This window comes from Mixophyes fleayi, chromosome 5 (assembly GCF_038048845.1).
Source record: "Mixophyes fleayi isolate aMixFle1 chromosome 5, aMixFle1.hap1, whole genome shotgun sequence".
In the NCBI taxonomy this organism is placed as follows: Eukaryota; Metazoa; Chordata; class Amphibia; order Anura; family Limnodynastidae; genus Mixophyes; species Mixophyes fleayi.
Genome location: NC_134406.1, coordinates 255,518,057 through 255,535,562, shown reverse-complemented (window position 1 = coordinate 255,535,562; position 17,506 = coordinate 255,518,057). Strand labels below are relative to the sequence as shown.

The following is a 17,506-nucleotide window of genomic DNA, read 5'->3' as shown; positions in this document are numbered from 1 at the left end:
ACGATGCCCTCCAAGGGTGGGGTCAGCACTCCAACAGATGCATACTAATCTTCCCACCAAAAATCTGGTTCAAACTGGTCTATTTGCATTATAAACACAATACCATTCTGATCATTTATTCCCTATAACTTGCATATGCAAGGTGCGATCTCTTAGCCGATAGAAACAGACGTCTGAGGTTAAATAGGGGATTAGAATGATACTAGACATGATATGTTTCCTGTATCATTAACCTTAGATCTCAAAAAGTGTATTTAACATTATTATATTTAACTCAATTAGATTTGATTATAAACGACTGTGTGTTGGAACTATTTTAAGGTGAACAATTTACAAGTGCTTGTGTAAGTGTAAATGTGTGTTGAAATGTTCGCAGGTGCTGTGGTTAAATACGCCCTTCCACGCCGTAGTGTGCTGTTCGCATATTTTCAGACAAAGACAATCAGATTGATGGATATTAATTTGAAATAACTATATCCAATTATTTGACCTCGACAGACTATTCAAGCATTATTCAGGTGGTGTTGTGTAGTACCCTCTTACATTCTTCTTAAAGTCACTGTTGTTAATTTCTGTCGATGGAGTAGGTGACAAGTCTCGTTCAAAGGATAGGAAACTATTCTGTAGGCTGGACCAAGTTTTTATGGGTGTCCTTTCCCTAGGAACCAATAACATTTTATGTCACTGATCCAGGTCAGTGTTAAGCTGGGTACACACTACAGAATTTTCCACCAGCTTTTTATGCCGATCGATTTTACATGCGATCGATGTTCCGATCACTCAGTCCATGGACTGCATACACACTAGCCCTGTTTTAGACGATAAAGGGAAGAGCGGACGTCCCTTTAGCGACTTTGTACAGCCATGTTGTCGTCAGCAATAATTGAAATTTCGTACTCAAGGTCGTTGATCGGTCAGAAACTTATACACACTACACAACAGAAAGGAGATTAAAATGTAAATATTCAACGGTATGACCAACCAAATGAGGCGACGATCGTCCATTTGGGCAGACTTTCGTCCATTGTGTCACTGCACACACTGACCTGACTTTCGAATAAGCGGTCGTATGTCGGCTGTTTGAGCCGATTATTGGACAAAAACCCTGTAGTGTGTACCCAGCTTTAGACGGAGCTCTTGATATTGCTGACCTTTGCACCTTTATTCCAGTCTCACTGAACTCTTAGGGCTAGATTTACTAGGCTGCGGGTTTGCAAAAGTGGGGATGTTGCCTATAGCAACCAATCAGATTCTTGCTTTCATTTATTTAGTATCTTCTACAAAATGACAGCTAGAATCTGATTGGTTGCTAAAGGCAACATCCCCACTTTTTCAAACCCGCAGCTTAGTAAATCTAGCCCTTAGATCCTTCAATGTGGTGATTGGCTTCTCTGCGGCTTCTCTTACAAGTCTCCTTCTTGTTTGCACAGAGTTTTGTGGGACAACCTTCTATAGGCAGCGTCTCTGTGGTTTGAAGTAGCTTCCACATCCTGATGATTGAACCAACAGTGCCCACTGGGACATCCAAACACTTGGATATTGCTTTGTTCCCTTTTCCTAATTAATGCCTTGGTATTACTCACTGCTTTGGGATAGTCTTTAGTCTCATTTTCACAGCTGTCCTTGAGACTCACAAATTGAATAATGATCCATTAGCTGTGGGGTGTTAATTCAGAAAATGTTGCAGTTATTTGGGGGAAACCCATTGTAAGGCAAATGAGTCCTTGTTTTTCAATTGTTTTTTTTTTTTTATTAGTATAATCTTAGAGATTCCACAACACAGGAAATTTAAGACTAACGCAAACAGCAAATCTATATTTTTTTCATAAGATGTTTTTGTACATAAAACAATGTCACATAAAAAAAAAAAAATATTTTACTGCAGTACTTATTTTTCTATAAAATGAGAACTGGTCAACGACCTGACTACTTTTGCCAGGTATTGTATGTTGTCCAGCGCCGGTTCTAGGCAAAATAACTCTGCCACCGCCGCTCGCTCCCCGCCCGCCCGCCCCCCGCCTGCCCCCCGCTCGCCCCCCGCTCACCAGATAACAGAATAATTAAAATTAATTTAAATGTTACTTACCTTTTCTTCCTCTAGCTGCTCCTCGAGATGCATTCTGAGAGGGGAGGGGACTCAGAGGCGCCGCCGGACAGACTGTCACATGATCACTGACGTCAGTCAGTGATCATGTGTGACTAGTGTGAGATGGAAAAACACTGCTGCCCTTCTCTCCTGAACCGCTGACTAGATTTTCTAATCTAGTCAGCGGCGCCCTGCAGGTCCCGGCGCCCTAGGCAACTGCCTAAGGTTGCCTAATGGGAGCGCCGGGCCTGATGTTGTCTCTACTTAAGCCAGGTACACACTACAGAAATTTCAAACAACTTTTTATGCCGAGCGATTTTACATGCGATCGATGGTCCGATCGCTCGGTCCGTGGACTGCAAACACACTAGCCTTGTTTAGGACGATAAAGGGAAGAGCGGACGTCCCTTTAGCGACTTTTTACAGCCATGTTGTCGTGAGCAATGACTGTAATTTCGTACTCACTGTTGTGGATCGGTCGGAAGTTTATACACACTACACAACGGAAACGAGATTGGAACGAAAATATTAAACGGTACGACCAACCAAATGAGGCGACAATCGTCCATTTGGGCAGACTTTCGACCATCGTGTCACTACACACACTGACCCGACTTTTGAACGATCGGTCGTATATCAGCTGATTGAGCCGATTATTGGACGAAAACCGTGTAGTGTGTACCCAGCTTTACATAAAGGAAAATAATATGTTGACAATTTTCAGCTTCCCTGCAATGCTACAAATGGCAGTGAATTATTGTATATGATACATTTTGCATCTTCAAAACTCTGAATACAAGCATCCACTCTTAATATAGCTGAGGAAATCAATTAAGCAACTGATAGTTTGAGAGTTAGATGGTAATTGTTGGACTCTGTGAGGAGCAGTATTTTAAATGGGATTGTTTGATCTACAGGTTGCCTAAAGTTAGTTTAAAATAATCATTTTTTAATAGAGAGTGTGTTAAAAGTAATAACTTTACAGTACTCTTACTATGGGGGCGTCCATCTTAATTTTTAAGCAATTAAAAGGCCTAGATGTTATCGACATAGGGGAGGGGCTAATTAAAAGAATACAAAAAAAAAATCATTTTTCTAATACAAATGTATCAACATAATCTACAGTTCGTTTTTCATGCACCATTAAACTCGGGAATGTGTTAATTGAGAGTGACAGATAGCACTTATTGGATATATGGGAAACCCAATATTTTGGGTTTTTTTTACATCGGATTCCAGACCATGTGGAAGATTTTAAAACAAGTGTATGTGGTGCTGCTACAGTGCGTCCAATTCTGTAGCACGAGACTTAAAGCAAATGTTATTTCTGGCAAATAGACGGAAAATGAATGGGGTCAGGAATTAGAAACATTTGTATGGTGAAACTTTCTTATAAGAGACCAGGGCACGCAATACTATATCATGCAGGCTGCCTCTCAGCCAGCTGCGAAACAATTGCCTTGGTGCTAGACCCTCTAGTGGTTAACTAGCCAACATTATTCACATCTATGTGTAATTCCAGTATGCAGATGCACAAACCAACAGCTGACAGCAGACAAATTGCACAAGTACAGTGAACACATTACAAATATATTTATTTATTTTCAATGTGACCAAAAGTAAAGATAGAGCGTCTGGAAAATCAAAGGGTTTAAATGACATCATATTCAGACTGATTATTATAAAGACAACTTTCAGAACTCCTCTTGTGTCATCTAAGGGATGAGGTAAGAGATCCAATTTTAAATCGTGATATCAGCTAATCAATGCTGTACAAATGCTGACTGCATCACTGGAGCGATCAAAATCTAATGTTCTGTAATATATCTAATATATTTCACTACTCCAGAACAGACTCCTTTAGCTTCCAAATGAGTCTCAGTACTTTTTTTTAACCATCCATTAAATCCCCCCCTTAGGTAGCCTGGGATTGAGGAAACTACATGATTACACAACCCAATCTTTGTCATGCACTATAAAGTTCATTAATTCACATCCACTCTTAAAAAAAAGACCATTTAAAAACTCCCAAAATGCTTTTTTGCTTATTTGTTAAATTATTTGGGGGCTGGAATGGTTTTTCGTTAGTTGTTTACTTAATGTGTTTGTTGTTTTGTCTCGCTGAGTTGTTTCAATTGCTCTTTGTGTCTAGTGGTAATCAACTTATGTGGCTAGCACAACAGAACCTTCGAATATATATATATATATATATATATATATATATATATATATATATAGCATCTTAAATTCTGCTTCCATGGTGGTTTATGCTTTAAAATCAGGAGTAGGCGAACTCCGTTTGTCTAGCAGTTATAGAACTAAAACTTCCAGAAATCCTGGGCATTCTGGGACTAGTAGTTCCACAAATAATGGAGACATGGTGAGGAACTATAAGTCCCAGAGATTGCCCCCAAAAATATGCTTGGCTTTAATTCTGCTAACATTCTGTTTTGTTTTTAAGATTTAAATCAGGCATGGTCAACCTGTGTCCCTCTCCAGTTATTCTGGGACTGCAGGTCCCATGGCGGAAATGCTGGTACTAGTAGTTCCACAGAAGCTGGCAGCAAACAGCATGTCTACCTCTGCAAAAGTTTAAAATGTATGGAAGGCAGTTCTAGGGTTAACATGCAAAACCACACTGAGATCTGAGGCTCCACAGCAAACAGGGAGGCAGTGTGGAATTACAAATCCCAAGGACTACCAGCGCAACGTTGGGACTTGTAGTTCCACAACAGCTGGAGAGAGAGTGAGAGACAGGTTGCCTACCAATGTAGAGGTTGAAATGATAGTGTGGGCAGTTAAAGGGTTACAATGAGGAGCCAGGAACACGCTGTTGCTGCAGAGCAGAGAGCTGTCTGTTTGCAGACACCACATTACACTTGCAGGCAGAGTGAGGATGACAAAGTCTAATCAAGTTCGTTTTGCTGTCCTGAAGGTCTGAAAGTTATTTCAGTGTGGAGATAACGTAGGTGAGAAAGCTGTGAGTAAATCATCCTGTGCTGGGCTTAATAAGGGGAGGGAAAGAGGAGGATCAGTTTAGAGGGCATTGCTTTATTTAGGACGTCTGGATGCTGAGCGTAAAGGACCAGAGCACCAAGCTGGAGCATCAAACCTGCCACTAGATGCCTAGACCTTCACAGAGGGACACAGTCTGCGCTGAGAGAGACTGAGGACCACAAGTCATACATACATGATCTGATTGTATAAAGGAGCCGACCGCCTGCTGCATTCTGCTGGACCCCCTAACACACTCCAGGTCTCTGGATAGAAAGTATCAGGATTCCTGTATGATGGCAAGCTAGAAACCTTACCACAAGACTCTCCAGCCAGGGATCTGAGCTGGATCTAAGTGATCACCAAAACTTCCAAGAGTTTCCATAGACTTGATTGCAAGCCGATCAGAAGAGACTTCAATTGATTTCTGGTGGGGATTATTGAACCAAACACACGAGTTACTGGATTGCTACTTATTAGGTAAGATTAGACTTTTAAAGGACTTCCTAAGTGTAATGCAGCAGGGATGCTGGATAACAGGTGGCTTTGTCCTGTTAATCCAATTACCTGGATCGGTTTAATGACTTCCCCCTCATTCCATTAAGATGATTAGTTACTTTAAAAAGATCTGTTTAAAGTGCTAATTGGCTAATGTATTTGCAGCAGTGACTTGATCAGTGCTAAGGGAATACAATTTGTATAATATAGTTATTTCTTTGATTTGGTGGTTTTATAGACGCTGTCTTTTGATTTCTCTCAATCAGGTTGTGCCGATGTTGTCGGGAGATGGCAGTTTGGAAGAGTGAATCGATACTTTGTCTCAACTCTTGTCGTCGCCGCTAAGTGGCCGAAAACGTCCTTAATTTGCTCACGAGACTCTATATTGTATCGATATATTTTGCATTATCCTGCGTCTAACACCTGCACAAATGCAATTCAAACTCTTTTCCTTCGCTCTTATCATCCTGAACTGTGTGGATTACAGCCACTGTCAAGCCAACCGCTGGAGACGGAGCAAAAGAGGTCAGTGGCTGGGACTGATAGTGGGGACTAGTACTGGGACTGCTGCACAGCACACACGTGTCTTCTGCAAACATCTATGTTATCTGATCTGTATTGCTGTTACTGGGAGCTGCTGCTTGTGCTGTACACTTGTATGTCTGTGCATTATCCGCAGCCACTCACACTACAACTGCATTTTCCCTACTGGGACTATAGGTGGAGTGATGCTGTACAGGAACATAGTGTAAAGCGCTGGAATTATATGACCTGACTGCACAATATTGTAGCAGATTTCTAGGTGTTATAAACATGTCCACTCTAATTGTGGCTATTTATTTTTGGAGGGGTAACAAACACTTAAGCCAGTCCTGTAGAGATATATAGGATACAGCCTTTCCTACTGTAAATTATAGTATTGGAAGTCACTTAGGCACCAAGTGATCATATAATTGCACAAGTCCAAGAAACTTCATATAGAGATCGGAAATCCGAAGTGGCTCTAATATATGTAATAAGTAACAGGGTAGCTGCACTATTTTACACACTTTCTAACACTAAACTAATGGCATTATATTTGTCTGGTTATAAATATTGGTGTTATTTACTGGAGCTCCTACATATACTGACATTACCTGTGTATTGTATGTATATATTATTTATGTTGGAAATGGATTTTATTTGTGTATAGCACCCCATAGAGTTGCCCATTTTAATTGATGGACATAATCTATCCAGGAATCGCATATAGAGCTCTAAATATACATACCACAAATGTATTTTCTTTATATTTAAATAGAATGTTTTGTTTTTGCTTTGCCTAAAAGTGCAATATTATTATCCCAGAGTAATCAACCACAAAACCAGTTGAGATATTCTTGGGAAGTTCAGCATTTCTTACTCCTTTACTTTTCAAAATACACTTTCATTCAAGCTAAATTTTGAGATGTCTTGCCCAAAGCATGATCACCTTATTCATATGGCCTCCAATTATATTAAATAGGGAGACCTTTTCATATGTAGCATTATTATAGCTGCCTATATTTATGGAGGAAGGGACAGACTATTCTCCCAACTAGGTAAGGCTGAGAACCGATGTGGTTATTATAATCAACAATGGGCTCCCGTATTTCTATGTAACATTGTATGACTTTTAGCATTATACACATGTGCCAATTAAGGCTTCTGTGAACAAAATTGATTAATGGGGGTTATTTACTAACAAACTTCAGATGTGTAGTAACCCCTAGCAACTAGTCCCACATGTTGTTGATTGGTTGTTATGAGTTAACTCACTTTTTCAATTTTATTCTATCTTGGTAACTAACTCATATTATCTTTTCTATTATAACATTTCAAATGAATCCTTTGCTTAAATCCTACAAACCGATGTGCCCAAAATTGTAAAATAGCCAAAGAGCTTTTATTCGGGAGAAGCAAAAAAGCTGAAAGTGTCATAAGGAACATGAGAAAAAAGCACCTTTATAATTGGTTGGTGAATATATGGAGTAGTTTTTCCATTTGACCATTTGTTTGGGAAATAGTGAACCCAACAAAATGTTTATATTTTAGCCTTTTAATATGATCAAACAGAATGTATGTAGGTTCTCCTTTGCATCCATGATGGAGGGGGTCATTTAGTGAATTTCTAAATTGTGCATTCGGTGATGAAGAATTTGGTAGCTTTGATTATTTCCTGAGGTTGAATACTGACCCGATTCTATAGAATCCCAGTGCAGGAGATGCCTAGTGATAATCTAATGACTTTAGAGGAAAGGAGGCTTCATGTGCAAAGTTCATTACATCATGGATAATGATGACATCAAGCTCATTATTGAAGAAAAAATGTTTTGAAAGGTTTTATTAAATTTATTTATAGAGCATACATATATACAACGTTATCACACATATGATGCTGGATAATATTGATGTTGTAAAATTTTATACTGTGTCCTGATGGATATATATTTTTTTTCCTTTCCTCCCCCTACCCATTGAATGGAAATTTACTTTAATTGACTAATTTGTCTTTAAACTGTGGTTCAGAATTGTTTTAGGGTTGAGTGACGCTGGATTGACTTTTAATTTTCTAGTGTATAATATAGTTTCCTTACACAAATTTTAAGGTCTACTTACTCCCAGAATTTTCAATAAACATTCACCGAAACGGCTCTTTTTAGAATGAGTCTGATCTACTTTAACAATAATCACTTTGGCTTAAAGCCAGGAGACCACTGCCTTTTGTCATCATTACAAGAATGTGTTAACTTGCAATGTATGGAATTTCTAAATCGTTCTAGTACATAGGGAGTTAATAATATAGCTAGGCTCCTCCCTTCAAATTTCACAGCCAATAACCATAAAGCAGTTTCTCTAAAGTCACAAAGGAGAACAAATTGAAGAATTCCAAAACCCAGCAAGGTATGTGTTCTATACGGTTTCTTATATAAGCTATAATCAACCTTTTGTCCTATAAATAGCACTTGAGGAATTCTAGCAAAGTGATTTGCAAGACCTCCATTTAGTACGACCGCAAAATATTATTACAGAATATTTTAGCCCGTATATAAATATTAATGTAATGCTGTTCTACTTAATATACTATTATCAGCTCTATAAATAGGTTGTGTGGGTAATAACAGTCCATGTTTGCTTGTCTACTGTGTAGCAATTCTTTATTTCCCTCCCTTAATGTGCTTTGTTTCTGTACAGCCTGCAACTACAATCTTTGTTCTGAATATACATTGCAATTTCTTGGTTGTTAGACTAATGCATTTGGTTTGTTTGCTCTCAGCCACAATGCTGACATGATTTGATCATTAATAATGCATAGAAAAGCTCAGGGGGGACTGATAGGTGCCAGTTCGCCGACCCCCCAGCCTTAGTAATTCAAATATGAAAAACTGTTGCACTTCTGTCTCTAGCAATACACTTGCTAATTTTTGCAGGGCTCATAATTTATTGGTTTTCCCAGAGCAGTATGTATCTATTTGCTATTTATATTGTGATAAATATATAGATTCTACAACTATCTATATTCTATATCTTGGGGAAGACAAACTTCGACTCTCCCCTGTAATAATACTGCTTTTGCTCTGTAATGGGGCTTTTTAAAGCAATGTGAGGTCTTATAATGTATAAGATCTTCAAATTGATGTATGTGGAATGTACAGTTTGATGGACTCCTTTGTATCAATGGTTATGTGCCAGTAAAAACCAATTTCAACCCCTCACGCCTTCAGAAGACACCCTAATCAATCCCGTGTATGCTCTTCTCCTTGTTGATACCTTCAACCATGTCCTGGTTGGTTGATCAGATTTTTAAGGTCTTTCTTAATATCCTACTATGGGACATTCGGGGGAGGGGGGTGTTCGAAGTATGTCTGCCTCTGATCAGCTGGATAATGAGCGCTAATGTGTTGGCTTCTGGAAACCTTTAAGGATTTGGCAGCACGGTGGCTTAGTGGTTAGCACTTCTGCCTCTCTGTACTGGGGTCATGAGTTCGATTCCTGACCATGACCTTATCTGCGTGGAGTTTGTATGTTCTCCCCGTGCTTGCGTGGGTTTCCTCCGAGTGCTCTGGTTTCCTCCCACACTCCAAAAACATACTAGTAGGTTAATTGGCTTCTATCAAATTGGCCCTAGTCTCTCTCTCTCTCTCTCTTTCTGTGTGTGCATATTAGGGAATTTGGACTGTAAGCTCCATTGGAGCAGGGACTGATGTGAGTGAGTTCTCTGTACAGCGCTGCGGAATTAGTGGCGTTATATAAATTGATGATGAAGATTTCTGACCCTCGGTTGGATAAAACCTATTATGTGCTGGGGTTGGGAACCCTCCTGTTGGACACTTGTGTATATGTTCAGAAGGAATGAGAAAATAGGTCCTAGATGACCATAAAATGAGATTTATGGCTTTTTGCTCAAAATAAAGAAACCTGTTTGATATTTTTTTTATACCTTTTTGTTTTTCCAGTTACTTTAGAGGACAAACAAAAATTTGACAATATGTGGCATCTCCACCGTGATAGGTTTTTTTTTTTTTTTTTTGTTCTTTTTATGGGCTCTTGATGGAAATATAAATATCTGATATGCGATTACCTCATTTAATGATCATTGACATTACATCCTGGCTAATGTCCAAGGACAATAAATATGAGAGCAGTGTGAAACATGGGATCACAGAACCATTTATTGATCATGTGGTTGCTTGTAAGTAGGTCTGGCATAATCTCTTGTAACACTGACCGTTATCTGTCTGTGCTGCATAATCTAGCACTTAAGTTTATGTAACATACATCATGGTTTAGTTGTGCCTAGGTTAAGAGGTCTCCAATTTCCCGAACTGGTCATGATTTTAGAGTCTTGTGCATTGATTTGTGTACATATGGACTAATGACTTTCAACCCGCTCCTGATTTCCAGTACATCGTAATCATTTTAAATGAAAAGTCAATTTATTTCAAAGTCATTATGCTACAAATTAGAAGCAATTTAAAATTTTGGTGATTGTGCATGCTTAAACAGCTCTTGTCAGAAAATCTTTGGTCTATTTAATATCATTACAGATAAGTAAATAACTCTGCAAGGTTTGGGATTTGATAGAATTTAGCAGATTTGGGGAAGAGGGGGGGGGGGGTATTCACAAGACGAGGTATACACTGAATAGCAGGAATTTCATTCTCAGGATAACTGTCTAGAAGTGGAATCAATTAAAAAAGGCATTTTTGAGCCAGGAAATGTAAATTGAGCGGAATCATGCAGAGAATAAAACGGAGGTGTTTTACATTTAACTAAATATGGCTGCTATGCTCTCCTTGTTAATCAGCAGGAGGTTGTCATTAGGACGTAGTTACTTCTCTAACTAAACAGACTAAGTGACAGCTTGCTGGGCAGAAATGCAATCTGTGGACTAGTGAAATCATACATGGGGCGGGGCCAGTGATGTCACAGGAGCGCAAATGACTGCAGTCTCTGCATTTTGGCCTGAAACAGTTCCCAGCAGGACACTGTCTTAAAGATGTGGGAGTAGCTTCAGCTGTCTGTAATGGAGTTGGGTAGGTAATACAGAGCTACAGATGATGGTCAGGTTAACATTGAACAATGTATTTTGCCTTCATCTAAAAATTTAAATTTTGGGGTGTAGTGGTCTTGAGAAAGATCGCCAGTGCTATGAGAAGTTCAGTTAATAAGGCTAAGGGGTCGAAATTGAGTGACTTATATGTAGGTAATGTAAACTTCAAAGGATATTAAGGTGATACCTTGTAGCACCTTTTTAATGTTACTTCAGAATCTACCAGAGGAGAGTTCCAAAAAGTAGGCAATTATGGCCACATATTCTGTAGAGCGGAGCCGCTGCATCTGTACGTATATGACCAGTTTTAGAATTTATAAAGATATTCTAAATAATATATAAAAGATAATTTCGCAATGTATTTTTATACATTGCCCTGAAACTGCAAATTACTTAAAATATCCACATTCTCTAGAGGGCTATGCTCTTTGTTTTAGACGTTTCTAACAACTGTCTTGTACACCTTGTAATTACTCATGCCACTCAAAGAAGTTTGAATGCCTATTAGTTTGAATGCCTATTATTGCTTGTGTATTATAGTCCTTCTAATAAAGGCAAAACGTCTTAGGGCTAGATTTACTAAGCTGCGGGTTTGAAAAAGTGGGGATGTTGCCTATAGCAACCAATCAGATTCTAGCTTTTTTATTTATTTAGTACCTTCTACAAAATGACAGCTAGAATCTAGCCCTTAGTCTTGTTTTGTAAATGTTTGTTAGTTTATGTATCTTGTCAAGTTCTGCATCTGGTTAGAACTTTTTTCCGACGGCATCTAATTGTCCGATTGTTATTGCTAACAAGTTCATTGCATACCTGTACTGTAAACCATGTCTTTCTTGAGCACAATAAACCTTGTACTACTTAAACATACCGACCTCTCGTAAAATGCCCCAGCAAAATGGTTTAAGCATTTAAGATCTTGTAAATTTTTCAGTAACTAAAACATTAGATTATAAAGTGGGGTTTATTTTGAAGTTGGTTCAACAGATGTTTTGTAGAATTCTTTTTTTTTTTCTTTTTTTTTCTTTTTACCAGATTGAATTTGATTGCAATGCTTAAAAGTGACCTGACAATGTGGGCAAACAAAGGGTATACTGTGTCTTTAATTAAATGTGGAACTACTTATAGTGCTGGCTAGACAGTCAGGGTGATAGTTGCTTTACTGCACAGCTTAAGTATTTGTATTGTGAGTGAGGGGAGTGAATAGAGATCTAACTCAACTTGTGTGAATTGTCCCATTTACAATAACTTAAGCCGGTTTTAATTGATCTCCAACCACACTGAACAAGTGGATTAACCACAGGAGCATGAGCTAAACCTGTTCCAATGGCGAACATTTGATTACCAGCGAAATAAAATCCTCAATATTTATGGTAAGCGCATTCAACAGTGGATGTACACTGTCAACATTTCTGTTCTCGCTTTGTGACAAACTCCTATAAAAGAAGAAAAGCTAAAGTGGGGGATTTAAGTTATTTAGAACTCTTCTTAAAAAGAACTTGGGACAAAAGTATTTTGTTGCAAGACCCAACGGTAGACCATTCAATTTGTAATGGAATACAACCATTTGTAAATTCATATTTGCTTTGCCCCAGAAAACAACGTTGCAAATAAAGATCTTTAGAATTTAAGTATACTAATCATGCCTGAGTTTTTTTATTTATTTTTCTTTGAATAATAATAAAGAACATATATTCCTTTTGTGAATCTCAATCCTTTAAGATCTTCAAAGGCAGGAATAGTTTTTGCCCCTAAGCTCCAAGTTAGAAATGTCTTTGGAAAATGTAACTTCAAGCTTGGTGAAGTCTGCAATTGGTAGCGCCGGTTCTGGCTACTGTTGGATGAAGCTAGATGGTTGCCTAGGGTGTCAATGATTAGGGATTGGAAATGCTCACTGACCCCCGTGAACTGGTTTTGGTTTTGGGTCTCGATTAGCTTCATGTTTTGGCTTTGGCAAAACCGCCCTTGTATTTTTTTTTATTATTTTTTTTAGAAAAAATCCTACAATATGCTTAAATCACATTTTTGCTCTTTTTTGTTCCTACATTATTATTAAACTCAATAACACTAATTTCAAGTCATTTGCAGTTAATTTTGACGACCTCACAGGTCACAATATTATTTTCATACACTTTCGGACAAATACTGCAGCGACCTGGCTGGATGGTAAGCGACAGAGCAATGACACAAACACACGGCAGTTCCTAGCACATATAGGACACCTTGGCACACAGCAGTGGCAGAAAAGAAAAATGGTGCAAGATGGAATTGTCCTTGGGTCCTCACTCCCACCCATTGTTATGTTGGATCTTAAAAAGGAATCCAAAACTCGCAAGATCCGGCGATGTAACAATGACGTTTTGCCTCGTTTTCGATTCCGAGGGTGCGCGAAAGTACCGAGCCGGCTCGGCTCGGTACTCGGATCCCCTAAGGTCGGGTGTGTTCAGTTCTCGAGGAACCGAGCCTGAGCATCTCTAATTAGGATGCTTAAACCCCTGAACAAGTGACATAATGTTACACTTCCATTGATGTTAATGACACCATGAAGTGCAGGACGCTGACATAGAGGAGAAGCAGCCAGATAGTTGCTGCTCCTCCATCGTAGTGTGGTGCTAGGCAATGATATCACAAGGTAAAAAGCAGCAGGGGTGGGGCGCTGCATCCAAAGGGGGACAAGGTATGCCTATGGCACTCCCTGTTGCTATCTTTAAAAATGAAAAAACAAAAATGGACGTTTGACAGTGGCCTTGAATCACTACACTCTACTGTTGGTAGATCCTACTCCTTCCACTATCAGATGGTCTGTGACTACCCCTTGCCTCCATTTCCCAACTCATGATGCAGCCCACCTCACTTACATAGTCATGCAAGTAGACAGGTCATTGAAAGATGCCTGTGCTGCACCTTTGTAGGAGTGTCTGCCTGAGTCTGAGCTTACTATTCTCCGCTTAGTCTTGAGGGAGCATGCCACAAAGTGATGCCATATATAGGTCTGGTCCTGACATCACCCAGATGCTTGTTTATAGGTTTTGCTTACTGGCTGCCTATTGGATTACTGTTACTGACCTTTACTCTGTTTCAGACCAACTTTCTTGCGGCCTGCCCTGACCTTATTGACTGCCCTGACCTCGATAGTTTGCCTACTTGTTTTGTACCACATCTGTCCATTTGTTGACAATAGTCAGGCAATGGCTTCTAACTTTAGTTGCAGGCACAAGACATGCGGGAAACTAAGCACTGGTGAAACCCTTAAATTCTACGGGAAAGGGGGCTGCTCAATGGGAAGACTACAACTAGGTCTGGCTATAGTGTTTGACCTTTTTGTGTCCTAGGGGACCACCAGAGGCAGCATCTCAGTACAGACTCCTTTCCCGAGGCTGATGTGACTTCCCCCTTAAAACTGTGGACATTACATGTATTGGTTTTTTTTTTTTTTTTTTTTTTTTTTACTTTAAACTGCTTGATTAACTGGATCACTGGGCACATAAATTGGATGGAAATGGTCCTTCGGACTAAGCATGTGGATCACTGGTCCCAGATAGTGCAGTTGGTTGATCTCATTTTTAAATCGTACTGAGCAAAACATGATCATCTATGATGAGATGCTGACCTGATTTCTGGATGTTTATAATCTACACCTGCAGTGAAATAGAGACTATTTGGCCTAAAACAACTATAATGGATTTTTAAATTGCATGTATGTTAGCTTAATGATCAGTAGGTTTAAAAAAAAAAATGATGTTTGGATGGTGGCCATGGACTGAGTGATTGATGTAGCCAGGAGCTTAGTGGCTTTATGGTTAGCATTTCTGCCTTGCAGCACTGGGGTCATGAGTTCGATTCCCAACTCTGTCCTTAGCTGTGTGGAGTTTGTACTGTATGTTATCCCTGTGTTTGCGTGGGTTTCCTCCGGGTGCTCTGATTTCCTCCCACACCCCAAAAGCATACTGGTAGGTTGATTGGCTGCTATCAAATTGATTCTAGTCCCTCTCTTTGTCTGTGTATGTTAGGGACTTTAGACTGTAAGCTCCAATGAGGCAGGGACTGATGTGAGAGTTCTCTGTACAGCACTGCAGGATTAGTGGGTGCTATATAAATAGCTGATGATGTTGATGAGGGACATAGTCTGATAAACAGAACCTCTCCACAAGCTCATTGCAAATATTTGTATATGAGACTTGATCTGTATATTAATTCAATTGGAGTGAGGCGATTTTGATGTAAACCTAAGTGGGTCAGAATGGATATTAAATAACTATTGGGTGATCAGGAACAAAAATATGCAAAAAGGTGGACCTTGTCCTGTAGGGCTGCCCAAGGTAGATGGATCTCTTGCTCCCCCAGGGCTTAAAAAAATACCCATATTGCAAAGCATTTTAAGCTCTTGCACTTTCAGGCCAAATAAAACCCCCACATACATGAAGGGGGGGGGGGAGAGGGGGGCGGGTGTCCTTGTTCAAAAAGTTTCCCTTTTATCAGGTATGGTGAGTGCATGCATGGTGCTGTCATTTGTCAACTCAAGCAAACTGAACCATTGGTAGTTACATCTTGTACAGACACAAGGACTCCCACGGTCAGACAGGGGTAGGTCACAGTTCTCATTTGTATCACCAGTGGTCCTTCCTACTATATTATATTATTTATATCACTTATTGATTTTGGGAGAGGGAACATCTGCTCAGGCTTTGGGTCATAAACAAAAAATTGACAAAGAACATAATTTAAAATACTATATTACTCTCTGTCCATCCTACCCTCCCCTTAGTTTGTACGCTCCCTCGAGCAGGGCCTCCTCTCCTCCTGTTCTCCACCACCTTAACTCTGCTCTCCAGCTCCTTGTCTCTTCCGTGAGGTCCTTCTGCCCTTCTTCCCCTCTCGCTACCCCGATGGGGGCCCTCACCTTTCATCTAGCTGTACTTTGAGCTTCTGAGTTACTGTGCTTTTTGTTAACTGTACCGTGCTGTCTCACCCTGTACCGTATTTCTGTCTGTCCCTGTACGGCGCTATGGATACCTTGTGGCGCCCTATAAATAAAAATTAATAATAATATATATCTACTTAAAGTGGTTTTCCACTTTAAATATGCATTTACTTAATCCCCTCTCTTCCCAATAATTAGTACTTGATCCCCTCCCTTGGGACATCCACCATCCGCTGTACTTGGCAGAGTCCCAGCCCGTGACGTATGGCTAAGACCTGCTGATGATCTTTGGTGCTGCTTGGCCTTCTCCGTAGCAGGTCACATCCAACTCTAAAGCTTTAGAAACTCCACGTCCAGTGTCTCCTCTCCTGCTAATGTCATTGTTATGTGTTCCATGCTCCGAACAGCTTGGCTTATTCTCTCCCATGTGACACCTGTCATTAAACGACTCGTAATATGACAAGCGGGTTTTTTTTTCCCTCTTGAAAAAAGGAATTTTTATTCAAAAGATAAATACAATTACAAGTAGTATGCAGCTGCCATTTTGCAAATTAAAATAGTGTTTATTGGTATCCTGCGTTGTCTTTCTTGTAAGTACGGTTTAATAAGGCATACGACTGTGCTTTGAAAACTGGAAGGGACATAACCTGACAATTGTTCAGGGAGAGAAAAAACATTCCTAGAATCCTACAACTTGCTTTTAAACATCTGCTAATGCTTAAATAATCACCGTGGGCATCGGCCGCAAAAAGGGAAAAAAAAAAATGTCTCTGGCGTTTTAGGTTCTCTATTACATGATCTCAGATGCAACATAATAGAATTTTCTTAATGAAATAAAATTCTTGGCTCACGTCTGGTCTTTAACTCGGTAGAAATCAATTGCATCCAGGCTGAAATGGAAATCAGATCGAAAATTTCACTTCATTTAATGTTTTACTTTTGAAACCAATTTAACAAATGGCTTTCAGCCCCGTTTTTTAATGTCCTTGGTATAGTTTAGACTGTTTATTAACAGGTCCAATCGCTGATTGCATAAATAGGAGGGAATTCTTTTATGAAGTCATTAACGTGTGTAATGGAGACAAGGCCAATTAGATTTTACTTAGCCTTATATTATTATAATATATATATATATATATATATATATATGAGTATTGTTGTTTACCACACTGCGAAAGTGACCATTCAGATACTATGGCCTTAAAATCGACGCGTTAAGCTCAATTGCATGGGTGTCCGCTGAGGTTGTGGGTCAGGTTTCTCGGCTTAATATTACGTACTCTTTTTGTATTTAGGGCTAGTATGTGAAATAAGTAGAATATATAATTTTTTTGGCAAAATGCATATAAAATCTATGATTAGAGAAGTTGGGATCTCTTGTTTGTGGGAGAGTAACTGATATTGGAGCCAATATCTAATTTTGGCAAATCAATTCTTA

General features: G+C 39.3%; 1 protein-coding gene across 1 annotated transcript in view; it reads left to right on the top strand.

The window, feature by feature from the left end:
• The first annotated feature begins 4,960 nt into the window (after positions 1-4,960).
• Positions 4,961-17,506, top strand: part of RSPO2 (R-spondin 2) — a 98,766-nt gene continuing 86,220 nt past the window's right edge. Inside the window, exons 1-2 of the mRNA XM_075213960.1 lie at positions 4,961-5,560; positions 5,845-6,103. Of these exons, the coding sequence (XP_075070061.1) occupies positions 6,010-6,103 (94 nt within the window). The 5' untranslated portion in view covers positions 4,961-5,560; positions 5,845-6,009. The remainder of the gene's footprint in view (positions 5,561-5,844; positions 6,104-17,506) is intronic.